Here is a 27,799-nt window from a genome sequence, read left to right as displayed (position 1 = left end):
GTAATTTGAGCCGAAACGCGAAGCGGGTAAGTAGCAGCAGCAGCAGCAGGAGGAGGAGGCCGAGGCTGGACAATGACTGACGTGGAGACAGTCAGGGAGTGAGTCCGACCCTTCTCTGGAGGAAAGAAGAGTTTAAAGCTGAACCTGTTTTCTTTGAGCTGCTGAGAGTTTGAGTCCGAGCCGCAGGATGAGTCTGGATAAAGCCGATCTGTGTGACTCTCTGCTCACCTGGGTAAGTTTCATGCTAGCTCCACAGCTAACCGGCTAACAGGTGACAGCAGGTGTTTGTTAATTAGGACGGCAGACATGGAATTTTCTTTAAACTCTAATCCCTCTTATACCTCACAGATATACACATTTAAAGCTCTTAAATTAAACACACACTCACAGGGAGGTGTAAAGTCATGTGTTTGGAAGCTAACTTCAGCTAGCAAGGTATGCTATCTAGTTAAGTAAACACATTGGAAGTTTGCTCATTCTCTTATCTGAAGCCAACGTCAGCAGAAGTTATCAGCCCCCCAAACAAACCTTAATACCTCAGAGTAATGTAGAGTAATCTCAGGCTGGTCTGCTCTAAAGCAGGGGGAAATCCACCTGTCTGGCACTTTCACACAGAGACTAAACTAACACACTGTAAACTAGTATTAAGAGCTCGTTAAGCAGGTCTGTAATCCCCTGCAGTCATTTCACTGATGTTTACAAAGACTGCATGAGTTCAGACACAGCAACTTATTACCATGCATTAATTACAAGTGGGGTTAGAGTATTTAAAAAGCCACATTCATGGGTTTCACTGCAGGTAGGAGGGGTTCTTTTTAACCACATTTAAGTTTTCTTTAACAGGAAGTCTGCTTTGATTACTGGACTTCATTAACCCTCCTGTTATCCTTGGGGTCACTTGGACCCCATTTAATGTTTAATGTCTCTAAATTAATTTCTAACATTTTTCTGGCTTCATATTTCATGTTTTTTCCTAATTTAATGGGGACAAATGGGAAAATGTTAAATTGAAAATGTTTATGTTCCAATTTTCTGTAAAAAATAATCATGCATCAGTGTTCCTTGGGGTCAATCTGTCCCCATGCTGTTTTAGCTGTATATAACATAAGAAATAACCACAGTTTACACACAACGCTGAGGTCTGTCATCCTCAGGACTGAACACACACACACTCACTCTTTCAAGACCCAACTCAGTCGAGGCATGATGGCTGTCTAACATGAGTCTGGTCCTGCTGGAGGTTTCTGCCTGTTAAAGGAAGTTTTTCCCCTCCGCTGTAACTAGCTAAATAATGCAAAGTGTAATGCTCATGATGGACTAAGGTGGGCTCAGACTGAGTCTTACCCTGTCTTGAAGTTCTCTGTTCATAATTTGAGACAGGACAGTTTTCCCCTCAGTCCATCTTAAACGGGCTCAGGTCCAGAGAAGTCTCTGTGGTTCTGGATCAGGTTTAAATATGACTTCCTCTTTCCATGGTTCAGTTTTAACCTGCATATGTGGATGCAGTGCCTCCCACTACAGAGTCATGTCTGTTTTTAATGCAGTGACTTCCACTACAGAGTCATGTCTGTGTTTAATGCAGTGACTTCCACTTCAGAGTCATGTCTGTGTTTAAAATGCAGTGACTTCCACTACAGAGTCATGTCTGTGTTTAAAATGCAGTGACTTCCACTACAGAGTCATGTCTGTGTTTAATGCAGTGACTTCCACTTCAGAGTCATGTCTGTGTTTAATGCAGTGACTTCCACTACAGAGTCATGTCTGTTTTTAATGCAGTGACTTCCACTACAGAGTCATGTCTGTGTGTAATGCAGTGACTTCCACTACAGAGTCATGTCTGTTTTTAATGCAGTGACTTCCACTACAGAGTCATGTCTGTGTTTAATGCAGTGACTTCCACTACAGAGTCATGTCTGTTTTTAATGCAGTGACTTCCACTACAGAGTCATGTCTGTTTTTAATGCAGTGACTTCCACTACAGAGTCATGCCTTGTTTAATGCAGTGACTTCCACTACAGAGTCATGTCTGTGTTTAATGCAGTGACTTCCACTACAGAGTCATGTCTGTTTATAATGCAGTGACTTCCACTACAGAGTCATGTCTGTGTTTAATGCAGTGACTTCCACTACAGAGTCATGTCTGTTTTTAATGCAGTGACTTCCACTACAGAGTCATGTCTGTTTTTAATGCAGTGACTTCCACTACAGAGTCATGTCTGTGTTTTATGCAGTGACTTCCACTACAGAGTCATGTCTGTGTTTAATGCAGTGACTTCCACTACAGAGTCATGTCTGTGTTTTATGCAGTGACTTCCACTACAGAGTCATGTCTGTTTTTAATGCAGTGACTTCCACTACAGAGTCATGTCTGTGTTTAATGCAGTGACTTCCACTACAGAGTCATGTCTGTGTTTAATGCAGTGACTTCCACTACAGAGTCATGTCTGTGTTTAATGCAGTGACTTCCACTACAGAGTCATGTCTGTGTTTAATGCAGTGACTTCCACTACAGAGTCATGTCTGTGTTTAATGCAGTGACTTCCACTACAGAGTCATGTCTGTTTATAATGCAGTGACTTCCACTACAGAGTCATGTCTGTTTTTAATGCAGTGACTTCCACTACAGAGTCATGTCTGTTTTTAATGCAGTGACTTCCACTACAGAGTCATGTCTGTTTTTAATGCAGTGACTTCCACTACAGAGTCATGTCTGTTTTTAATGCAGTGACTTCCACTACAGAGTCATGTCTGTGTTTAATGCAGTGACTTCCACTACAGAGTCATGTCTGTGTTTAATGCAGTGACTTCCACTACAGAGTCATGTCTGTGTTTAATGCAGTGACTTCCACTACAGAGTCATGTCTGTGTTTAATGCAGTGGCTTCCACTACAGAGTCATGTCTGTGTTTAATGCAGTGACTTCCACTGCAGAGTCATGTCTGTGTTTAATGCAGTGACTTCCACTACAGAGTCATGTCTGTGTTTAATGCAGTGACTTCCACTACAGAGTCATGTCTGTTTTTAATGCAGTGACTTCCACTACAGAGTCATGTCTGTTTTTAATGCGGTGGCTTCCACTACAGAGTCATGTCTGTTTTTAATGCAGTGACTTCCACTACAGAGTCATGTCTGTGTTTAATGCAGTGACTTCCACTACAGAGTCCTGCCTTGTTTAATATGCAGTGACTTCCACTACAGAGTCATGTCTGTTTTTAATGCAGTGACTTCCACTGCAGAGTCATGTCTGTGTTTAATGCAGTGACTTCCACTACAGAGTCATGCCTTGTTTAAAATGCAGTGACTTCCACTACAGAGTCATGTCTGTTTTTAATGCAGTGACTTCCACTACAGAGTCATGTCTGTGTTTAATGCAGTGACTTCCACTACAGAGTCATGTCTGTGTTTAATGCAGTGACTTCCACTACAGAGTCATGTCTGTTTTTAATGCAGTGACTTCCACTACAGAGTCATGTCTGTGTTTAATGCAGTGACTTCCACTACAGAGTCATGTCTGTTTTTAATGCAGTGACTTCCACTACAGAGTCATGTCTGTTTTTAATGCAGTGACTTCCACTACAGAGTCATGTCTGTTTTTAATGCAGTGACTTCCACTACAGAGTCCTGCCTTGTTTAATATGCAGTGACTTCCACTACAGAGTCATGTCTTGTTTAAAATGCAGTGACTTCCACTACAGAGTCCTGCCTTGTTTAATATGCAGTGACTTCCACTACAGAGCTGACTATCTTTCATGTCTTTATTTGCAGCTGCAGACATTTCAGGTGCCGTCATGCAACAGCAAGCACGACCTCACCAGTGGAGTGGCCATTGCACACGTGCTGCACAGAATGTAAGAGAGCATGCATTCCTCATTGTTGACCAAAGTTTCTGTTACATCATGTAATGTTTGAACATATAGACCAGGTGTTTAAGTGTGAATCGTTACTGTGTCATTTGAATACCTGTATCTAAGTTAGGAGCATAAATCTGAGCTGCTGGTTCATTCAGAGATTTGCTTATCTTTGTAAAATGCAAAAGACCTTGCAAAGTAAAGGAGCAGTCTGCGGTTTCTGTGCCGCCTGTTGCAGCAAGTTTCAAACATTTGTAACCAACAGAAGCACAAGAGAGTGAACTATTTGAAGGTCAATCCTCTGCTCCCTCTCTCGCTGCATCAAGAACAGCGCGCCACATGTGACTTTAAGAACCGCTCTCCTCAAATGTCATTGTGGTTAGCTGATCAGAAGCGCGGGACATCGTTCCCCCGTGGCTCGCTCTGAGTCTTGGAGTCTTGATGTCCAGAGATTGGCCGTCCTTGTCGTCACTGGAGTTCTCTCTGTGCTCTCATTAACAGAGACCCCTCTTGGTTTAACGAGACGTGGCTGGGCAGAATCAAGGAGGAGAGCGAGGCCAACTGGCGCCTGAAGGTAATTTGTGAAACAGCTGGATATGACAGGAGCGCCCGCAGTCAGTGAGAATGACACAGACGTCTCCTTTCATGTCCTCTGATTAAAGCTTGGATCATGATCGTAACTCTGATCTCTTTTCTTCCTTCAGGTCAGCAACTTGAAAAAGATCCTGAAGAGCATGCTGGAGTATTATCACGACGTAAGAATATAACTCCTACTTTCAATCTCTTGTTCTCTTGTGAATTCGATCCACACTTAATCCCACCTTGCTCCCATTGAACAGGTGCTCGGGCACCAGGTGTCGGACGGCCACCTGCCGGACGTGAACCTCATAGGAGAGATGAACGATGTCACTGAGCTGGGGAAGCTGGTTCAGCTGGTGTTGGGCTGTGCTGTGAGCTGTGAGAAGAAACAAGGTGAACGGAGGAGGGAGGGGGGAAAAAAGGGAGATGTAGCCATTTGTGAAAATATCTCACAGGATTAACTCTCAGTCAGGTCACATGAGCACCTCATCTCATGATTTCCCCACACATGAGGGGCAGTTCAGACTTCTTGAAGTGAGGTTTATATGAGGAACTTTTTAAACACTGAAAATGAAGCTTAACGTGGTGCTCGATTGAAAATGCCTTGAACACAGGAACTAGTGAGCCCCTGGTCAGAGCACAATAAAATCATGTTGGTAACTGGACACTGTTTGCCTTTCATGGACAGGACCATTAAAGGTATATGTGGCCGACGCCTCTCCACCCGCACAAAAGTGAAGCCAAATTTCCTCTGCAACACATTTGGACATCTAGGCAAGGCAGCTTTATTTGTTTAGTGCATTTCATACAGGAGGGCAACTCAATGTGCTTTACATTAAAACATTAATGGAAACATTCAGACAAGCATAAAAGAACAGAATTAAAATGACAAATATGATAAAACATAGAAAAGGAAAATTAGAAATATATTAAAAATTATATTAAAATTTAAAGTGAGTTAAAATAATCAAAGATAGGAAGACGGAGGTAAATAAAAAGGTGTTGATCTTTGATTTAAAGAGGTGAGAGTTGGAGCAGACCTGCAGCTTTCAGGGAGTGTGTTCCAGATATGTGGAGCATAATGACTAAACACTGCTTCACCATGTTTCCTTCTGACTCTAGGGACTGAAAGCAGACCAGTACCTGAGGACCTCAGAGGTCCAGGTGGTTCATACAGTAGCAGCAGATCAGCATACAGGCTGTATAAACCATCAGCAGGATTTTAAAGTCTATTCTCTGACAGACAGGAAGCCAGTGTAGGGATCTAAGAACTGGTCCCTGTTAGGACTCGAGCAGCAGCATTCTGTATGAGCTGCAGCCGTCTGATGGACTCTTTAGGGAGTCCTGTAAAGACCCCGTTACAGTAGTCTAGTCTGCTAAAGATAAATGCATGGAGGAGTTTTTCTGCATCCTGCTGAGACATGAGTCCTTTAATCCTTGATATATTCTGAAGGTGATAGTAGGCTGACTTTGTAATGGTCTTAATGTGACTGCTGAAATGAAGGCTGTTAACACTTCCGCATTGGAGTCATATTTATAGACCGGATGTTGCCACTTGGTCCTGACCCCCATCCCTTCCCCAAAACTGAAGAATAAAACAGCAAAGATCAAGGCGTTTGAGCCCTTTCTGATCGCTCTTACTAACTAAATCTAACAAAGTTCACATGAAAACAAACACCAGCACGATAAGCTCTAACTAAAGACAGGAAATGATTGGACGTGTATTTTGATTTCTTAGTTTGATGCATGTCCCGTCTGTTGACAGACAGGCGGCTTGCTTTGTGACGATGCTGCAGCCATCCTGCAGCATCGTTTGTTATCATGATGACATATTTATCCCACACCTGTTCATTTCTGTCAGGCCAGTGAGTTATTGCAGGGGTTCCCCAACGTTTCAGCCCCTGACCCCTAAAATAGCAGTGCCAGAGACCGGCAACCCCCACTGTCCCTCGAGGCGGTTAAATGTCCCTCACTGCGGCGGGAATGCACTCGTCGGCAAATCTGAAATAAGAACATAAAAAAGGCGTAAGAATCTTTCCAAACAGAGCAGGTCTAGACCGTACTCTATGTTCTATTATTAACAAAGACCGGATCAGATCCAGTCCCATCTTCCAGACAGGACTCAGTCTGATCTCATCTTAATCCACCATGAGCAGAGCACTTTGCAGCATTTAGCAAGTTACAGTGGCAAGGACAAACTTCCTTTAACAGGCAGAAACCTCCAGCAGGACCAGACTCATGTTAGACACACATCTGAATCTGAGACCGTGTTGGAGAGAGGGATAGAGGGAGATGAAGAGAGAGAGATGATAGTGGAGAGACGGATAGTAGTAGTTGTAGCAGCTGGAGTCTGGACCACGTCCACAGCAGCAGAGATCCAGAGGAACCTACGAGACAAGGGAGCTCAGGGACTCCAGAAAGGTCTAAGAAAAGAGAGAAGAGAGGGAGACCAGAAGAAAGAAAAAGAGGAGAATAAATGGTGAAGGAAAGGATAGAAGGAAAGGACAAGATGAGAAAAGGAGACAAAAAGGATGAAGAAACATGGAAAGAACAAAGAGAAAGAAAGGAAAAAGGAAGACCAGAAGAAGAAAGAAGAAAGGAAGGAAAGAAAGAAGGAAGGAAGGTATGAAAGGAAAAATGAATGAAAAAGAGAAAGAAGTAAAGAAAAGTAAGAAGGAAGGAATGAAAGAGAAGAAAGAAAGAAAGAAAGAAACCAAGAGACCCAAAAAAGGAATCTCCAGCAGAGATCCAGAGGAACCTACGAGACAAGGGAGCTCAGGGACTCCAGAAAGGTCTATGGTTAGTAACTTTAATGGGACAGGAAGAGTTAAAGTGAGAGACAGGCAGAGAGATGATGGTGGTGAGACAGATAGTAGTAGTTGGAGCTATTTGCCCTTAAATAAGCGCAGAGTGTCTTGTGTACTCACATGTATATATAGTACCACATTTAATCAAAACTTCTCAGTAAGAGCCAATCATCTGCTCTCAGTAGTAAACTCAATGTTGATTCTCTTTACCTCATATAACCTCACTTCAGAAGATCTAATGAGAGTAAATCCTGCTCGTTCCTCGTCTTCAGTTTAAAAAGCAGAAGTCTGAAAATACTGTCTCTGTGTTTGTTTGATGTGTAGGAGACTATTTGTGTTAATCTGCGTTTGGCTGCACCTTCTCTTCTTTGTGTTGTCTTCTCCTAATCACAGAGCAAATCCAGCAGATAATGACACTTGAGGAATCTGTCCAGCACGTTGTGATGACAGCCATTCAGGAGGTGAGTGAGCCTCGCTCTTATCCTCCCGCTTCCCTCCACTCTCCGCGTTAATCCCAGCTCTTAGTCACGCTCCATTCTCAATCAAAGAAACACGGATTGGCATAACACTGAACGGAGTCCCAGAAACCCTATTATGAGATATTTCAGGAGCGTGTTGAGTGTGTCATTGGCGCTCAGAGGTATGTTGAGATGTTGCACTATTAAGGGGAAACAACCTGTTCCAGGGAAGTTATTCAGAAACGCAGTAAGCCTTTCTTTTTGGAACAAGCTCTCCTGTAACTTTTGAATTCATTGACTTTGTTTTCCTGCCGTGTTTCAGCTGTTATCAAGGGAGCCTTCATCTGATCCAGGAAGCCCGGAGACCTTCGGGGACTTTGACTACCAGGTAAAAACCTTCTGAATATTTACTCTCTCTCTCTTTGTGTGACTGATATCATGTCTCCTTCATCTCCTTCATCTCCTTGCTCCGTCTGTTCTGTGTTCACAGTCAAGGAAGTATTACTTTCTGAGCGAGGAGGCCGACGAGAAGGAGGATCTGAGCCACCGCTGTCGAGACCTGGAGCATCAGGTTTGTTCTTACCTGAAGGGAATCCCTTGAGATCTTAGAGTTCGGATCCCTCTGATTTCAGTCCTAGTGGATAAAGGAACACATGACATCAAGTTAATTGTCATGCTGACTTCAGATTCTCCTTTAACTGAAAAAACAGCCAAAAAATGTCAGTTTCCTGTGCAGGCTTGCAAACTCTTGGTTTGACTGAAGAGTTAGTTAAATATGAGATATTTAAAGGTACAGTATGTAATTTTTAGAGGCATTTATCAGAACAAACTTGGTCAAAATGGAATAAAAAATTCAAAAGTATGTTTAAATCAGAGTATAATCACCTGAATATCATGATAATTTTGTTTTTGTGAAGTTAGACTGAGCCTTTTGTTGCTACCTCTTTCATGGAGGCCGCCATCTTGCTCCCCCATGTTTCTACGGTATCACAGAACGGACAAACTAGTTTGTATTTGTTTTGTGGCTCCAAGAAGAAGATAAAGAGGTTGTTGTGGGCAGAAAAAAATGTATTTCTAAAAGGGAATGAAAGAAAGAAAGAAGGAATGAAAGAAAAGATGAAGGATGGAAAGAAAGATTCAAGGAAGGAAGGAAGGAAAGAGGTAATGAAAGAAAGAAAGAAAGAAAGGATGAATAACAGACCCCAAAAAAGGAATCTCCAGCAGAGATCCAGAGGAACCTACAAGACAAGGGAGCTCAGGGACTCCAGAAAGGTCTATGGTTAGTAACTTTAATGGGACAGGAAGAGTTAAAGTGAGAGACAGGCAGAGAGAGGAGAGAGAGGGAAAGACAGGATCCCAGTGTGTCAGTCTAAGCCTATAGCAGCAGAACTAAGACGTGGTATGAACAGTATCTAACACAGAGTTTGAGTCCATTAAAGACTAGAGATCAGTAGAACACATCAGTTTGCCTTGTGTTAGAAAAGGTAACTCCTTCCTGTTTTAGGAGTAACACTTATATACCTGACTCTGACTCTGGGATGTATTGTGGCCTAGTTTCTCTGCTCTGTGTTGTTGGATGTGTGTGTGCCTGCTGCTTTCCGTGCCCTCGCTCTTATTGATTAGCCCGCCTGAGACTCTGTTTGTGTTCCCTTGGCTTGTTTTTGCACCGCCGACTGAGAGGGGACTAATTTAGTATTTTTAAAAGATCCACAAACCAGTCGATAGTTGCATAACATCAAGATAAAACTGACACATTGCCTTGGGATGGAGCGGTAGCCAACAATAATTTGTACTGCTCTCAGCCCACTTGTTTGTTTACTTACCGAGCCCACGCGTTAGGGATTAGTCATTTGTGTTGTTTTGAAAGCTATTTACCGTCATGGTCCTGCTCTAAAGCGTGCAATCTGTGCTGAAAGTTCAGAGTAGGGTTCTGCTGTGCTCACAAGGAGAGATGTCCACGGGGTGAAGTCACTTGATGCCAGCTCGTCTCACTGTGACTCAAACGTGAACATATTGTGCAGCCGCTTCCTCAAACCCGGAGTCAGAACATCTCTCCCCTTCAGGGTCACCATCAGATCAAAGATCCTCATTGAGCTCTGCATATTTGTCGATTCATATCATGACAATCTGGTTTATGACCTCAAGGCAAACACTAACAACTCACTATTGAGAAAGTCCCATCAGCCTGAGACCATTTGAACCAGCTGACTGGCTCGTATCTGAGAGCATGTGAAGTAAGAATAAAGCATAAGGAGGAGAAAGTGTGTCTCTTTACTTCTGTGAGTCCGTCTTCTTTTTATTAGGAGCAGGAGAAAACTTCTTCCTTTCCCTTTGAACGGACTTTTCTCATCAGCTGATCTCCTTCCTCCTCCTGTTCCTCTCTCTCTTGCGTAGTTGTCGTTGGCTCTGGAGGAAAAGTCGACCCTGCAGGCCGAGACTCGCTCCCTGAAGGAGAAGCTGAGTCGCTTCGACAACTCCACCACCGCCATCACCGGCAAGAAGCTGCTGCTGCTGCAGAGTCAGATGGAGCAGCTGCAGGAGGAGAACTACAGGTACAGGCAGAACATCATTCACACATTTCTAAATACAATACATGCTCCAGGAGGAGTTTTAGATACTGTAAATGTAAGAGAAGTTAACTCTGATGACTCTGTGTGACCTCCTCAGTCATGCAGGAGTCACCGTTATGTTGAGGTTTGAAGGTTTCTATAGAAGTGCTTTCAATTCTCGTCACAGCTGCGAAAGACTAAACCACACATGAGACGACTTCTAGGTCTTAACTGATTTTAAAACCATAAGAGAGCACACAGGAGGGGAAACTATTGACTGGTTTCAAACACCACAATCTCCTGAACACACTGTGTGAGATGAAACGGCCGCTACACCACACACTTAACGTTTGTGGTGACGATTTCACAGAAACTTGCGCGATCAAATGTGACTTCAGGAGACGAACTTGGAGGAGTGTGCTCTGATCTGCAGCAAGAAACAAAAAATGAGAAGAAAAAAGAGTGAAATGTCTGCTGAGGAGACGGTTCAGGGGCGGAGTCAGGGGGTGGCCACCCTGAAATCCTTATCCTTAATCAGCTGTTGGCGGATGTCAGAGGCGGCACTTATACTGAAATCAACTATTTGAGTTGTGTTTCTAACGGGCTGCTAGAAGCTTCTTTGCATTTCAACGTGAAACATTTCTTTTTTGAGTTCTTTAAATGGCGACTTTACACAAACGTCTTCATTTTCAGTCCTTTAAAAAGTTACGTTCACACAATGATTTAAAGCTGAGGTTGGTGTTCAGATTCAGATCCTCTTTTTGTCATACAGGTTAAAATGATCTTTATGTCCTGATGGTAATCAATACATAATGTGTTCTTAAAAAAGAGGTAAAAAAAGCTGCTATCTACAGCCGGAGGAAACCTGGGAAAACACCAACCAATCACCGTTTTTGAGGGTCCAAAATTTTAAACCAATCAGATCCCATCCTGCTGTTCTGCCCGCCTCCTGCAGAGCGTACATGTCCCCGGCGTTCACTCCCCGTCTCCTGCCTCTGCTTCCCCTGACTCTACTGACTGCCCCTCTGGCTCGACCTCAGGCCTGTCCCCTCTGACCCCATGAGGGGCTTCGCTCAGGACTGTAGTCCGGATCAGAGTCTAAAAAGCTCTCACCACGGGGGCTCTGACAAGCAGAAGAATTAATGACATTTAGTAAGTCCTACGAATGAATGAAGAACTTCTCTCCTGATGCCTTCACTGACTGTCAACACTGTAGGAATTAAGAACATCTGAACATGTTTAACAAACAGTAGAGCTGTTACAGTGTTATATATGTGTTATAACTTTTCTCCTGATATCGTGTCACCATGATGACTGGATAATGCTAGCATGACAGCTGTGAGTGCTAACAGCAGCCATGTTTGTTTGTGTTTTGAACTTTCACTATGAGAATGTTTTGGTGAGGACCGGTTTGGAATCAGTCACCATCATGTGGTCGTGAATCAGCGGCGCTCGTTCATGTGAGCGGGGGCGTAGTTTTGGAGGAGCTCTGAGGGGGGGAGGGGTTAGACGGAGTCCTGAAGACATGCTACAAATTCATGCTAGTTTTCTGAGACTACCAACCCTAGCTTTAACATTTTTTGGATTCTTTTATGTGAGAAGTCAAAGATGATGTAATATTTACTTTGCCTGGCCACCCCTACAAAAGTCTGTGCCCAGGTTTGGGTACCCCAGTCCAAAAAAAAGTCTAGCTCCGCCCTGCTTATTTGGCACAGCTGTGTTTACGTTTGCTGCCATGTTTGTGAGTTCTAAAAAGCATGCAACATCCCGTCGGTGACGCTTCCCAGTCTGCTCCTCTCATTAGTTCTTTCTGGTATTTCATCAGAAGCAGACATGTTTGATATTTATGATCCCAGGTCGGGGAGGAGAGGCGCAAACAGTCGTGTTGACGCCTCACTCTTAAAGATTATTTGGGCAAATGATCAGATATGACAAGGCTCGAATCAGGCCACGCCCCCTGATCACTAGGGGTGGCAAATCAAACCTTAAATCTTGCATTTAGAGGCATGTAAGCTCAAGTAAAACAAAGTTAGAGGAGTTTTTTTGTTAGTTAACTACAACCTTAAGGAAGGAGAGGACAGAGTCAGCACAGAGATGAGATGTACTGCCTTTTCCACACGGGCCAAAATCAACTCTAAAGAAAGCTCTTCATGGTTAAAGTTGCATCAGTGATTTTACAAACATTGAGTGAACACTACAAATCCTCCACCTCTTGCATTTCTAGGAACCAGATCCATAAACATATTTATTCAAGCATGTCTGCCCTTTTTTGTTTCAGTCCTTGAGTCACTTTTTGTCCTCTCACCCCTGAGCTCTTTCTGATTCTAACATGTAGAGTACAAGCTTTTAAACTCCACAATGTGTCCGCTAAGCTTCCTCTCTCCTCTTGTGTCGTGTAACTCTCAGACTGGATAACAGCAGAGACGACATGCGTGTGCGCGGAGAGATCCTGGAGCGAGAGGTGACCGAGCTGCAGCTGCGTAACGAGGAGCTGACCAGCCTCGCTCAGGAGGCCCAGAACCTGAAAGACGAGATGGACATCCTCAGGTGAGAGCTGTGAATTATCTGTGAAAACCTTCTGACAGTTTGTGCTTCAGGAAGTCACGCTCTGTGGGCGTTCAGTCCCATGAACACTGAGCGCTTTGTTGCTCTCCTGCAGAGAATTTGAGATTATTCAGCGACAAACAAGGAAAGACTCAAAACATCGAGCGCTCTTTGAAATAAAGTTTAGTCACCGTCAACACTTCCTCCTACATGTTAGGATTCTCTCTACGGGAAATACTAAACTCTCTGTAAATACTGGTTTAAGATTCTCCTCGGATCAGGCTCACTGTCTTATAAACACAGTACTTGACTTTGTTTTCAGACACACAACATCAAAACAGACCGCTTCATGAGCAATGAACGTTTAAAATACCACCAAACTCACTGCAACATGCACAGGCAAGGACAAACTTCCTTTAACAGGCAGAAACCTCCAGCAGGACCAGATCTAGACTATACTCTATGTTCTATTATTAACAAAGACCCAACATCAAGACCGGATCAGATCCAGTCCCATCTTCCAGACAGGACTCAGTCTGATCTCATCTTAATCCACCATGAGCAGAGCACTTTGCAGCATTTAGCAAGTTACAGTGGCAAGGACAAACTTCCTTTAACAGGCAGAAACCTCCAGCAGGACCAGACTCATGTTAGACACACATCTGCTGAGACCGTGTTGGAGAGAGGGATAGAGGGAGATGAAGAGAGAGAGAGATGATAGTGGGGAGACGGATAGTAGTAGTTGTAGCAGCTGGAGTCTGGCACGTCCACAGCGGCAGAGATCCAGAGGAACCTACGAGACAAGGGAGCTCAGGGACTCCAGAAAGGTCTAAGAAAAGAGAGAAGAGAGGGAGACCAGAAGAAAGAAAAAGAGGAGAATAAATGGGGAAGGAAAGGATAGAAGGAAAGGACGGGAGACATAAAGGATGAAGAAACATGGAAAGAACCAAGAAAGAAAGGAATAAAAAAAGAAAAGAAAGAGAAAGTGAAAGTAAAAGGGAATGAAAGAGAGAAAGGACAGGAGGTAAGAAGGATAGAATGAAAGGACAGGAGGTAAGAAGGATAGAATGAAAGGAAAGAAAAAAAGAATAACAAATAAAATAAAGCAGAAAAAGACAGGAATGACAGAAGTAAATAGAGAATGAAAGACAGAATAAATGAAAGAAGAGAAAAGAAAGAAAGAAAGGATGAATAACTGACCCAAAAAAGGAATCTACAGCAGAGATCCAGAGGAACCTACGAGACAAGGGAGCTCAGGGACTCCAGAAAGGTCTATGGTTAGTAACTTTAATGGGACAGGAAGAGTTAAAGTGAGAGACAGGCAGAGAGAGGAGAGAGAGAGAAAGACAGGATCCCAGTGTGTCAGTCTAAGCCTATAGCAGCATAACTAAGACCTGGTCCAAGCCTGATCCAGCTCTAACTATAAGCTTTATCAAAAAGGAAAGTTTGAAGCCTACTCTTAAAAGTAGAGAGGGTGTCTGCCTCCTGGACCCTGACTGGTAGATGATTCCAAAGGAGAGGGGCCTGATAACTGAAGGCTCTACCTCCCACACTACTTTTAGAGACTGATAAACAGGAATCTGAGACAGGAAGTGTCTGATTTTTGTGAGATTGTGTAAGTGAACAGAAGGTTGTCCTTTGAGGGTTTGTTTTGTTTGTGATCCTTCCCCTTAGTTATTTTATTTTACTTGATCTTCCTCGTGTATGGGAGCGTTAAAGTCAGATCCTTGTGATCAGTCCCCTGTATGTTTTTTAAAGTTATAAAACTCACTCACACATGTTGTCATCAGTAACAGCTCCCTGTGAAAGCTCAGTTTCCTCCTGTTTGAGTTTTGTGTGCTGAGCTGCAGAGCTTTTCAAAATAAAAGTACTGGTGTGGGTTTGAATCGCTCGGAGCTGAGAGAAGTATTTAGAGACAAACAAACATTGTTTTGTCCTTTCAGGGTTTTTTTTATTGACAGGATCAAAACTGCAGAGTATCAGCAGCCTGTTCCTTTAAGCAGTAGTTCATCTATTATCAATGTCTCCTTACAGAAACAACTCCTACACTGCCCACACACAGACGTCCATTCAGCTCCTCTCTGACATCTGTGTTGATAATGTGATTTTCATGCATTGACACCGGCTTGCGTCAGAGTTGTTTCAGCACTTAGGTACATTTCCACACGGATGTGTTTTGTTAAAAGTGATATTCCTGTTCTGGTGCTCCACGCTGCCCACACGCCGCTCTCCTCCCCCTCAGGCACTCGTCGGACCGGGTGAACCAGCTCGAAGCCCTGGTGGAGACGTACAAGAGGAAGCTGGAGGATTTGGGAGACCTGCGCAGACAGGTGCGCCTCCTGGAGGAGCGCAACACCGTGTACATGCAGCGCACCTGCGAGCTGGAGGAGGAGCTCCGCAGGGCCAACGCCGTCCGCAACCAGCTGGACACGTACAAGAGACAGGCAAGCTGGAGGAGGAGGAGGGGGAGAGATGCTTGATATTAACCACAGCCTGCTTTGTGCACGTGTTCAGAGAATCTTGAATTTGTTACAGAGAGCTGTTGCCAATGCAGACTGTTGCTATGCTCTCTGACTCGCAGGCCCACGAGCTTCACACCAAGCACTCAGCCGAGGCCATGAAAGCAGAGAAATGGCAGTTTGAGTACAAGAACCTTCACGACAAGTTCGAAGCGCTGCTGAAGGAGAAAGAAGTGAGTGTGTGAGGATGTTAGTGTTGGAGAGAGTGAGCACAGAACACTCAGAAAGGCTTTTACTGAGCTGTGTTATCAGGAGCAGTTAGGTCACACACTGAGGGGTATTTATAGACGCTGCAGCGACCTCGCAAAGCAGACTCACAGAGGCTGATGTCCGGCCTGGAGTCCTTTATTTCAAGCTCTAACAAAAGTTCCTCCAAGTTGAACTCTATATTTTCTTTAAATATCTTAAATTCTTATAGAAAGAAATTAAATGTTGCTGCTTTTAAGATTAGATAGAGACAAGATCCCAGTGTGTCAGTCTAAGCCTATAGCAGCATAACTATAAGCTTTATCAAAAAGGAGGTGTAGCTTTTTGAGAATAAATCAATCTTACAGCTGCAAGGACAAACTTCCTTTAACAGGCAGAAACCTCCAGCAGGACCAGACTCATGTTAGACACACATCTGCTGAGACCGTGTTGGAGAGAGGGATAGAGGGAGATGAAGAGAGAGAGAGATGATAGTGGGGAGACGGATAGTAGTAGTTGTAGCAGCTGGAGTCTGGACCACGTCCACAGCAGCAGAGATCCAGAGGAACCTACGAGACAAGGGAGCTCAGGGACTCCAGAAAGGTCTAAGAAAAGGGAGAAGAGAGGGAGACCAGAAGAAAGAAAAAGAGGAGAAGAAATGGGGAAGGAAAGGAGGGGATGAGAAAAGGAGACCTAAAGGATGAAGAAACATGGAAAGAACAAAGAGAGAGAAAGAAAGAAAGAAAGAAAGAAAGGAATTAAAGGAAAAGGGAAAGAAAGAAGGAAACAGAAAAAAAGAAAGAAAGAACAAAGAGAGAAGGGATGTCAAAAAGAAGAAAGAAAGGATGAATAACAGACCCCAAAAAGGAATCTACAGCAGAGATCCAGCGAGACAAGGGAGCTCAGGGACTCCAGAAAGGTCTATGGTTAGTAACTTTAATGGGACAGGAAGAGTTAAAGTGAGAGACAGGCAGAGAGAGGGAAAGACAGGATCCCAGTGTGTCAGTCTAAGCCTATAGCAGCATAACTAAGACCTGGTCCAAGCCTGATCCAGCTCTAACTATAAGCTTTATCAAAAAGGAAAGTTTGAAGCCTACTCTTAAAAGTAGAGAGGGTGTCTGCCTCCCGGACCCTGACTGGTACATGATTCCAAAGGAGAGGGGCCTGATAACTGAAGGCTCTACCTCCCATACTACTTTTAGAGACTGATAAACGGGAATCTGGGACAGGAAGTGTCTGATTTTAGGAGATTGTGTAAGTGAACAGAAGGTTGTCCTTTCAGTATTTGTTGGGTAAGGGATTCTTCTCCTTAGTTATTTTATTTTATGGGATGTTCCCCGTGTGTGGGAGCATTAAAGTCGGTCAAGTCTCTACCTCCCATACTACTTTTAGAGACTTTAATATCATTACTTTAAAGGCTGTATACACTCTTATGAGTTTCTGAAAGCAAATCTTCATGATGGATGACAGTTAGAGAAGCAGGATGATATGTTGTAAGGAAACATGATTCTGAATGCACAGGTAAAGATAATCAAAGGTATAGCAGGTCTCTTCGTCCACAGGGGGCGCCAAAATCAACACAAAGTTCCTGACAGGAGCTTTAATCCAGACTAGACTGATGATTCTTCTGAACCGAAGCTGAATCCTGTTTCTTGTTTCTTAGCGTCTGATCTCTGAGAGAGACACACTCCGAGAGACGAATGATGAGCTCAGGTGTGCTCAGGTCCAGCAGAGGTGTCTCAGTGGAGCAGGTGAGTGGACTCAGATGCACACCACTAACCTGGATTCACTGAAGTGGACTTCATGCAGAATAAACTGTGAGCTGTGAGCGTGCAGCCGCTCGGTGATGAACCCTGCACAGATATAAATGTGTGAACACGTTCTCTGATGTGTGACTTTTTTTTTTAACCAGAATAAACTGTTTAATAAAACGTGTCAGAGTAACCAGCTGACTCCTCGTCCCTCCGTGTCTCTGCAGGAGGTTTGTGCGACAGTGATGTCACCGTGGGAAACCTGGCTGCAGAGATCATGCCCACGGAGCTCAAGTACGTCTGCTGCCTCTCTGTGTCAGTCGTGTTTACGTGTAGGTAGCAAACAAATGTGAGCCGAACAGATGAGATCTTCTAAATCTGTCGCACACATGCTCTGGTGTCACTATCAGGAGCACACTTGTGCCCTATATATATATATATATGAATGGTGTGTAGTCTGAGGCTCTCTGATTGTCCCCCTGAAATAGCAACACATGTCAGAGCTGAGGGTTTGTCCGGGGCGTTGTCGGGCGGAGGGCTCGGCCAACTAACTGCCTCCGCCGCTCGTCTGTCCTCTGCTTCTCTCCCTTCACCTCCTCTTCCCCCTCTCTCTGCTCTTCAGGGAGACAGTGGTGCGTCTGCAGAGCGAGAACAAGATGCTGTGTGTCCAGGAGGAGGCCTGCAGGCAGGAACTGGTGGAGGTGCAGGCCGAGCTGGAGGAGGCTCAGCGCAGCAAGAACGCCCTGGAAACTCAGAACAGGTAGGCGTGTGTCTGTGTGTGTGTGTGTGTGTGTGTGTGTTTGTGTATTTGACGTGCAGTCCAACTGTCCAAGTGTGAAGTAATCATCCCCTTCTAGGCCACCATATTGTGTGTTCCTGGACATTAGGCTGCTTGTTTGGCTGATGGGAGGAGTGATATCTGCCTAAATGTCAACTCACCCTCTGGACCGAGCGCTCAGCCGAGCTGTGTGGGCTGGACTGGCGGACGGACAGCACAGCGCCAGATTGTTCCTTCACTGTGTGTGTGTGTGTGTGTGTGTGTGTTTGAGTGTGTGTGTGTGTTTTTATGCCTGTGGGCATGTGGACATGTGGGTGGACTGTGTGTGTGTGTGTGTGTGTGTGTGTGTCCATGCAACACCAGGCCCAGGGTGTGGGAAGCCTCCTCAGCAACAGTAACAGGAGGAGAGGAGTGGAGTGAGCATGCTCAGTAGAGTAGAGCTGTGAATGGCCAAGCAGCACAGGGACGTACACGACCTGCAGCAAATGTACAAATAAAAAATCCCCCATGATGCTTTGCAAACATCTTCCGCCCACAGTTTCTCCTCAGTATCCGCCCCGTGTTTCATCTTCACTCTCAGACTCCTTTTTTCTTTGTTGATCGTTTCTGATGTCTTCTTTTCGTTTGTTTACTTTTTGTTTCTGCGTCTGGATGTGTCCGTTCATTCTTCTTCTTTGTCTTCTTTGTCTTCTTCTTCTTCTTCTTCTTCCGTTTCTTCTTCTTCCTCTTCCTCTTCTTCTTCTTCTTCTTCTTCTTCTTCCTCTTCTTCTTGTTCCTCTTCTTCTTCTTCTTCTTCCTCTTCCTCTTCCTCTTCCTCTTCCTCTTCCTCTTCTTCTTCCTCTTCTTCTTCCTCTTCTTCTTCTTCTTCTTCTTCTTCCTCTTCTTCTTCCTCTTCTTCTTCCTCTTCTTCTTTGTCTTCTTCTTCTTCTTCCTCTTGCTCTTCCTCCTCTCTGCTCATCCAAACTGACACACGTCCCACTGAGCATCCCGTGTTTGTGAGTCTGGTGTCTCAGGAACGTTGATCTGAGTCTGGTGGGTCTCAGATCTCTGTGATCTTGGGCTTTTGTCCCGTTATCGTCTCTTAAATCCAAGGAGGAACTTTCACTTCCTCTGGTTTGATGATAGCAGCAGGGTTCAAAGTTTATAGTTGTGTGAACCGCAGAGCTCAGAGAAGAAGGAGAGCTGGATGAGGACAGGGTCATGTTCAATCCACCCCCTTCATTTACTGCAAATATATTCTGAGGCCGTCACAGTATTTCTGATCTGTGATAAAGCTCTCTACATATAGTTTCAGACCTGAGGTGTGATGGTGATAGTTCAGAGACTCTGCAGTGATTGATCAGATTCTCCCCTGATGATCAATATAAGCTGTAAAGTGAGAGACGGACGTCCTGTGTGTGTGTGTGCTGTGTCTCGTCATTACTCTGCTGATTTGTGCTCAGAGCGCTTCGTTAAAGATATACACCGAGTCTATTTCAGTCAGAGCCACAAACCACCACATATCACTCTGAGCTGATTGATGGACTGTGAGGTATGGATTTATCCTTAACAAGCACAAATCAGAGACCCACGTCGATCACAGCTGGAGTTTCAGCTCTTTACTTTGTCTGCAGGTGAGAGCAGAACAGCCATGAACATTGATGATAATAATAAACTTTATTTATCTTAGCTCAGGGTTACAAAGTGCTGCAGAACAAGAAGATGAAAAGTATGTAGAAAGAGGGAATCAAATCAGACACTAGTGGTAATAAAATACCAGAACATCTATCGTGTTGAGATAAAATGTTCAAGATGAACTAAAGCTGAGATAAAACACTCAACAGATTCAGAAGATTTCAAACCAGGAGGGAGAGAAGTCCAGAGTCTGAGATCTCACCTGTGGAAGAAGGACAGACATCACAAAGTCATATCCAAAGTCCAGAGAGGCAGAGTGACATGTCGTTAGCATGTCGTTAGCATGTTGTTCTCTGTTTACATTGTTGGTATCTCATGATCTTGATACTCCCGTGTGATCTTGTGGAGTTCTCACGTGATTTTGTCACCTCTGAAGTCCAGCTGCTGTGAGCTGCACCCCGCTGAGCTATGCTCCAGACACTCTTCCAGGGGGGCAGGGTGCACAGAGGGAGCAAATATGTCGTGCATGAATGTTGTGGGACGGAGACGAGTGCACAGATGATCTGAGTCCTGGAGGAAGTTAGATCTTTGTTTTGTCTTTTTATTTGAGTTGAAGATTTATACAACACATTCTCAAGTCAGCACTTGAGAAAAGAAAGAAAACAGAGATGACAAATACAACAAGAAAACATAACAGAGAACTGAGGGGGTTACAGTACAGCTGTGGATTTAATCTGAAATCCATTCTATGTGTGGGATTATAAACTCAATCCATCCTTTCCAACATTTATCAGAAACATCCTTTTGAGCTTTGGAGTAAATGTTAGTTTTTCCAATTCCAAAACTGTCGTGCGTCCCAGTAAACCGATCTACTACATCAGGTGAAGCCTGACATTTTTCTGGCTAGCAGCGTTCCTCTAACATATCCACTCTGAAAAGCTGAGAAGTTGAGGTGGCATCTTGCCCAGATTCAAGACTTGAAAACATAAATCTTGATTTTTAAAACCTGTTCAATCCTATCTCTGATTGACTTCCAGTTATTTTGCGTCTCTGGAAAATGTTCTGTAGTTTCTAAAGGTTTATTTTGGGGCCTTTATTGGATAAGAAAGCTGCAGAGAGACAGGGAATGTGAGGAGTAGAGAGAGGGGGGGGAGAGACATGCAGCAAATGTTCGAGGCCGTGAGTCAGACGACCGACCACTGCGACGAGGACTGTGGCCTCTGTTCATGGGGTATGTGCCTAGACCACCAGACCAACTGTGCCCTCATGTGTCTCTTTACATGAAGGGACACTAGACACCATCCTCAAGTATTCACATTTAATTTCAGGATTCAGACTTCTTTCTTTGTGTTTAATAATCAGCAGAAGAACCAAAAATCAGGGCGGTGTTTTATTCACCTTTCCAAGCGAGCGCTGACATTCTTCAACTTTTTGTCCTTTTTCAATTCAAGGATTGAAGGATTCAAGGATACAAGGGTTCAAGGTCTTTTATTGTCATACCAACACAAGTTGTTGCATTATATGGAATGAAATTTAGTTTCTCGGGTCCCGTATGAAGCCACAAAGATCACACAGTTAAAGGAAGACATTAGTAAGAAATCTAAATATTGTGTATGGACTGATTGAGTTATTTATGTCATAGTGCAATTGAATGTGCAAGTTGTTTAGGTCAGCACCGAGTAGTTTTGAGTTAGCACACCATTTCTGTTTTATTCATCTTTTCTCTCTCTCTCTCTCTCTCTCTTTCTCTCTCTCTCTCTCTCTCTCTCTCTCTCTCTCTCTCTCTCTCTCTCTCTCTCTCTCTCTCTCTCTCTCTCTCTCTCTCTCTCTCTCTCTCTTCCTCTCTCTCTCTCTCTCTCTCTCTCTCTCTCCCTCTCTCTCTCTCTCTCTCTCTCTCTCTCTCTCTCTCTCTCTCTCTCTCTCTCTCTCTCTCTCTTCCTCTCTCTCTCTCTCTCTCTCTCTCTCTCTCTCTCTTCCTCTCTCTCTCTCTCTCTCTCTCTCTCTCTCTCTCTCAGGTTAAACGAGCAGCAGATCTCAGAGCTGCGTGCTCAGGTGGAGGATCTGCAGAGAGCTCTTCAGGAGCAGGACAGCAAGACTGAGGATGTGAGTGAAGCCCCTCTTATAAAACCCTTTCTCTCTCACTGTGTGTAGAATCCAAATGTCTGCATGGCACATTCAGATGACTGATCCGAACACGCGTCTGTGGAGGACTGCAGTGATTCTCTGTCTCTGTCATATATGTCGAGTGGGATTTTAACCATGTTTGCCGTGGTGATCACGTTAACGCCTGCCCCTCTCTGTCTGTCTCTCTCCGCCTGTCCCCGCCGCTCAACTCTTCCAAAATCAGGCCATCGTAAGTACGGCCCCGGCCCCGGCCCCGGCCTCGGCCCCCCGGCTCATGATTTACTCTGTGACTCTCTCAGCTTACATTCTGTGTTTGTCTCTGCCTTCAGAACGCTGCGTGTTTAAACTGACTGTAACATGTTTATTTCCTCCTCCAGTCCTCCTTACTGAAGAAGAAGCTGGAGGAGCATCTGTGAGTTATTGATGGTTATATATCTCATTCTAATAATCACACATTCATCCCTTCTTCCTGAAAACACTGACGCGTGATGTTTCAGGGAGAAGCTCCATGAAGCTCACTCAGACCTCCAGAAGAAACGAGAAGTCATCGACGACCTCGAGCCCAAAGCGGACAGCAACAGTACGTCCTCTTCCTTCGCCATGACACTCCCGCTCTCTCGTTCTTCCTGTTTCTTCTTCTTCTTCTTCTTCTTCTTCTTCTTCACACTCCCTGATTTTTATCTCTCGCTCTCTCTTCAGTGGCAAAGAAGATCGATGAACTCCAGGAGTCCCTGCGCAAGAAGGACGAGGACATGAAGCAGATGGAGGATAAGTACAAGCGCTACGTGGAGAAGGCGAGAACGGTCAGTCCCCCCCGAAGAAACACAAACGGAGCGTTCCGTTGGCGTTGGCGGCGCGGCGGCGTGTGGCGCGGCGATAAAAATATGAGGGATCATTTTCACAGTTTAAAAAAAAGACACTCTAATTTTACACGTCAACACGGGTTCATGTGTTTGAGTTCACGTGTGTGAGCGAGTGTTCGGAGCCTCTCTCGGCTCGGTGTGAAGTCTCAGTCGCCGTGGATGATGTCACTCGAGTCTGTGTGGTTAGAGCTGAAGACGAATTTGAAAGTGAATCAGTTATCAATTTAGAATCTGGTGTTTAAGACCAGAAGAGTCTGTGAAGTCTCTTGTAGAACCCTCTCCAGCGTTCTAGAATCCTCTCTGAAGTTCTGTTTCTCTTTTTAAAACCTCAGATTCGCCCTTTAAAAGGAGATTCATCAACTGCTGATGTCACGGTTTGAGCAAATCTCGTGTGGATCTCGCCGAAATCTCACGTGACTTTTTGAACAAGCCGTTCAGAGTCTCATCCTGGGATTACTCCAACATGAGTTTACCTCACTTCTAATACCTGAGTCCTGTGCACTGGTACATTTGAGAGATATCTAACTGTGTTACTCAAAGAAGCAAGCGACCTCTTTGCGGTGTAAAGCATGCTGGGATACACACAGAGGTGTTCCAGTCTAACGGCGCCACTTTTTAACATCTTTCCTCCCTCATTAGGTCATCATCACACATCCAGAGAAACTCAAAGAAGTGTTCTCCTTATTTTCAGCTTTTAAAATCAAATATTAAATTAAAAAGCTTGGTGTGTAAACACTCAAACGTGGGCAAACTTTCAGACTGAGAGGTAAACGTGTGTTGGAGTAATCCCAGGATGAGACTCTGAACAGCTTGTTCAAGAAGTCACGTGAGATTTCAGTGAGATCCACACGAGATTTGCTCAAATCGTGACATCACCAGTTGGTGAACCTCTTTTTAAAAGGGCGTCATTCAAAGAGAGAAACACAACTTCAAAAAGGATTGTAGAAGGCTGGGGGAGGGTGTGGTTCTTAAAGAGACAGGCTGAAACAAAAGGGTTTAAAGACCGCAGTCTGAGATAGATCGAGCTGTAAATCATGTGAAGCTGCTGCAGAGATATCAGAGGGACGATATGAAGACTAGAAAGGAGGATTAAACCTCCTCTTTAAAGAAAACTGTGGTGTAGTCTGAAGTCGATGAACTCTGTGCTTTGACAGGACGACTCCTCAATTTACAACAATGACTGAGATCAACTGTCTTATTGGTCCCTGGCAGGATTACAAACTAGACAGTGATGTATATTTTCTTGTATGTTCAGAGGTTACTAATTTGTTTTGTTGAACATTAGGGTCATTCTCACAAAATCCTGGTTTCAAAGATTTCAAACAAGAACGATTTAAAAAGACATAAATGAACTAATTTTCATTTGAAACATCAAAAATAAGATCTTAGGTAATCAGAACTATAAATCTGAAAACATATATTGACAAGATATGACATTTTTATTCACATTTCACTAAACAAGTCCTTGAAATATCTCATAACCACCACTATCCAAAACACCACCAACATCAGAAAAACAAATAATGATTTGTATTTCTGAAAATGAATTATCAACAGGCCTTAATAGTTTTCCTTAAATTCAATTCTTAAATTTTTCCTGATTTCTCTCTCTCTAACACTCTCTATGATTTACAACCTGTTATTTTTATATTTCATGAAAACCTGATATATTTTCAAATGTATGCTGCAAAACTGAAATAACAAAATGTTTACATTCTTCACAAAAATTGAAAAGTTAGATATTATTTGTTAATTAATGAATAACCTCTGGATTAGCACCTGTATCAGTCATGAGGTGGATGATTTCAGTAATGAGAAAACACCATTAGCTTAGCCGTTGGGACTTCCTTATCCCACGTCACATCTGGTTGTCTGTTTTTGATGTGAGAGGAAAATGAAAATGACTCCAGAAGCTGCTGTCGTGTTTTAATTCAAACATTTCATTGAACAGAAACTCTAAAATCCTGATTCAGGGGTCTCCAACCTGTGAGCTGCTCTTAAAACACTGAGATGTGTGGTTAGGTTTCCAGCTGTTACTGGTTACAGGATGGAATATGTGCGTTGACTTGTTCTCTGCTACTACTCAGATCTGAATCAGAGAAACCCTCATGAGTCATGTCCTCCCTGCAGGTGATCAAAACTCTGGATCCCAAGCAGCAGCCGGCGACGCCGACTCCTGACATCCAGGCTCTGAAGAACCAGCTGTCAGAGAAGGAGAAGAAGATCCAACACCTGGAGGTGAGCGCGCCCTCATACAGAGACACATGTAGTCCTTTTAGTGTTTCACATTTCATCAAAGCTTCATGATGTTTGTGTTTCTGAAACAGCACGACTACGAGAAGAGCCGAGCCCGACACGACCAGGAGGAGAAGCTGATCATCAGCGCCTGGTACAACATGGTGAGTGTTTGAGTCTGAGGACAGGTGCTGGTCTACAACGTGGAGAGAAGTCCTGACTCTACATGTGTCACATCTCTCTCTCTCTCCGTCTCAGGGGATGACGTTGCAACAGAAAATGTCCGGCGAGCGTCTGGGTCCCTCCAACCAGGCCATGTCCTTCCTCGCCCAGCAGAGGCAGTCCACCAACGCCCGGAGAGGCCTGATCCGCCACCAGCCCAGATAAAAACCAGCACGACTGCAGGATGCTTGAACACACACGAGGGGTCTTCATCTGAGCTCCCTCCACCTGTTTGCCTTTCTAGAATACCTCCACTGGATCTCTGCACCTTAGAGAGTAATCCTCCTCATGCTGCTACTGCCCCCTGCTGGCTCTTAACGGTACCAGTCTTTGTTTCCCTGAGAGGAGAGAGAGGAGAGAGAGAAGCTGCTGCTGCTGCGTTTGACTCTGAGCTCAGAGGAGCAGGATGAACTGAGGGCCTGACGAGAGGCTGACTCACCTTTTCAGGTGACTTTTATTTCTCCTTTTTCTTTGAGGTCTGTTTTCAACCTTTTTTTTTATCTTTTATGTTGAAATCTGAAGATGAAATGTGAATCAGTGTCGTCACGATCAGAGGAGCGTGAAGAAGCTTTAGGACTGAAACAGGAAGTCTCATTCAGCCGTTCGTACGTCTCATCGGTCCGAGCTTTTATTTTGTCCTCTTTGTGTTCTGAGGTGAGTTTTTATTTTATTTTGAAGGGCTGTGTAAAGGTGTAAAGACCATGATGAGGGTGTAAATGGCTTTTCTCCTTTCTTTGTATTCACTTGATTTTCTCTAAACGTAACATTCATGATGATTAGAAGCTTCACTAGAGACGCCAAAGCACTTTCCTCGAGGGTGGGTTCCTTCAGTGCCTCAGATAATAATATTTAAAGCTCCCTCTGTGGACCAGACCGGACACGTCCAGTGTCTTCCTTCTTCCTGTCCTCTTTAAGAATCTCAATTCGGCTCTTACTCGTGATTTTTCTGATGGATCTTCTCGTCCGTCGTCTGAAGATGTGATTATGTCTGACTTCTTTTTTTATCTTGTCCCCGTCCCGCCTCCTAAAGATAATAACAGGGTGTTAGTTCTCAGTAGGACCGCGCTGCACTCACCACTTTTTACTCTGAAAGCTGATATAGATATACGATTTAAAATGATGTAGAACTGGAAATGAAAGCCTCCTAGTTTGTCACTGAGACGTGAAATCAAACGTACGATGTGATCGAGTCCACAGAGATAAAAACACTAAGAACCATGACTCAGCTCAAAGCTGTTTCACCGCTGCTAGACTTTAATTGAACCGACCTGCTGAATCCTCTTTGACTGGACCTGAGAGGGGGCTCACACGTCGACACTACCACTTCATCTTCATCCTCTACAGGTGTAGTCCTCTACAGGTGTAGTCCTCTACAGGTGTAGTCCTCTACGGTCCCGTATCACAGCTGCCGTGTGGTGACTTGTACTCCGTCCCTGTGAGTGTGTGTGTGCTGTGCTCTACACACACCAGAGTCCTGCTGACATGTTTGACTTGTGTTGATGATTTGTATTTATGGTGTTTTGCTCACGTTTGTTTCTGCACATTTTGCATGCTTTGTTGGGGTTTTAGTTTGAGCTGGTTTTGTGTCATGTGATGGTTTTGTAGATTGTAGCACAGCGTATGTCACACAGGGGTCTGAGGCAAGGTAAAGATTTGTAGTCCTGTCTACTTTTGCACTACAAATAAATAAATAGGATCTTAAGATAAAACAAGGTGCTGGTCTGGAGTCTTTCTTTGCTGTGAAATGTTTGTATGATACTTTTTTATGTTTGGTATTATCAATCAATCAATCTTGAGAAAGGATCCCAGTGTGTCTAGACCAGAATCTAAAGACCCAACATCAAGACCGTATCAGATCCAGTCCCCTCCTACACACAGGACTCAGTCTGATCTCATCTTAATCCACCATGAGCAGAGCAGTTTGCAGCATTTAGCAAGTTACAGTGGCAAGGACAAACTTCCTTTAACAGGCAGAAACCTCCAGCAGGACCAGACTCATGTTAGACACACATCTGCTGAGACCGTGTTGGAGAGAGGGATAGAGGGAGATGAAGAGAGAGAGAGATGATAGTGGGGAGACGGATAGTAGTAGTTGTAGCAGCTGGAGTCTGGACCACGTCCACAGCAGCAGAGATCCAGAGGAACCTACGAGACAAGGGAGCTCAGGGACTCCAGAAAGGTCTAAGAAAAGAGAGAAGAGAGGGAGACCAGAAGAAAGAAAAAGAGGAGAAATGGTGAAGGAAAGGACGGGATAAGAGAAGAAGATATGAATGATGAAGAAACATGGAAAGAACAAAGAAAGAAAGAAAGAAAGAAAGAAAGGATGAATAACAGACCCCAAAAAAGGAATCTACTGCAGAGATCCAGAGGAACCTACGAGACAAGGGAGCTCAGGGACTCCAGAAAGGTCTATGGTTAGTAACTTTAATGGGACAGGAAGAGTTAAAGTGAGAGACAGGCAGAGAGAGGAGAGAGAGGGAAAGACAGGATCCCAGTGTGTCAGTCTAAGCCTATAGCAGCAGAACTAAGACCTGGTCCAAGCCTGATCCAGCTCTAACTATCAGCTTTATCAAAAAGGAAAGTTTGAAGCCTACTCTTAAAAGTAGAGAGGGGGTCTGCCTCCCGGACCCTGACTGGTAGATGATTCCAAAGGAGAGGGGCCTGATAACTGAAGGCTCTACCTCCCATACTACTTTTAGAGACTTTAGGTACGATGAGCAGGC

At 44.2% G+C, this 27,799-nt stretch overlaps 1 protein-coding gene across 1 annotated transcript; it reads left to right on the top strand.

The window, feature by feature from the left end:
* hook2 (hook microtubule-tethering protein 2) lies at window positions 1-26,788 on the top strand. The gene is made up of 23 exons (XM_034711024.1): window positions 1-232; window positions 3,765-3,847; window positions 4,349-4,421; window positions 4,552-4,602; window positions 4,687-4,819; window positions 7,627-7,694; window positions 8,014-8,079; window positions 8,182-8,262; window positions 10,086-10,243; window positions 12,647-12,787; window positions 15,027-15,228; window positions 15,366-15,476; window positions 17,153-17,240; window positions 17,468-17,534; window positions 17,863-18,000; window positions 21,648-21,735; window positions 21,980-21,985; window positions 22,134-22,168; window positions 22,254-22,336; window positions 22,456-22,559; window positions 24,750-24,857; window positions 24,947-25,018; window positions 25,113-26,788. Exons 1-23 carry the CDS (start codon window positions 188-190, stop codon window positions 25,239-25,241), a joined length of 2,130 nt encoding a protein of 709 aa, XP_034566915.1. The 5' UTR covers window positions 1-187; the 3' UTR covers window positions 25,242-26,788.
* Window positions 26,789-27,799: the final 1,011 nt, after the last annotated feature.

The sequence above is a fragment of the Notolabrus celidotus genome, chromosome 20 (assembly GCF_009762535.1).
Source record: "Notolabrus celidotus isolate fNotCel1 chromosome 20, fNotCel1.pri, whole genome shotgun sequence".
Classification (NCBI taxonomy): domain Eukaryota; kingdom Metazoa; phylum Chordata; class Actinopteri; order Labriformes; family Labridae; genus Notolabrus; species Notolabrus celidotus.
This window is presented reverse-complemented; position numbering and strand designations above follow the sequence as displayed.

Coding starts and splice junctions, on each gene's coding strand:
- hook2 (XM_034711024.1), top strand. CDS start 188: ATGAGTCTGGATAAAGCCGATCTGTGTGACTCTCTGCTCACCTGG. Junction 4,603..4,686: donor TGCTGGAGTATTATCACGAC/GTAAGAATATAA, acceptor CCCATTGAACAG/GTGCTCGGGCACCAGGTGTC. Junction 22,169..22,253: donor AAGAAGCTGGAGGAGCATCT/GTGAGTTATTGA, acceptor GTGATGTTTCAG/GGAGAAGCTCCATGAAGCTC.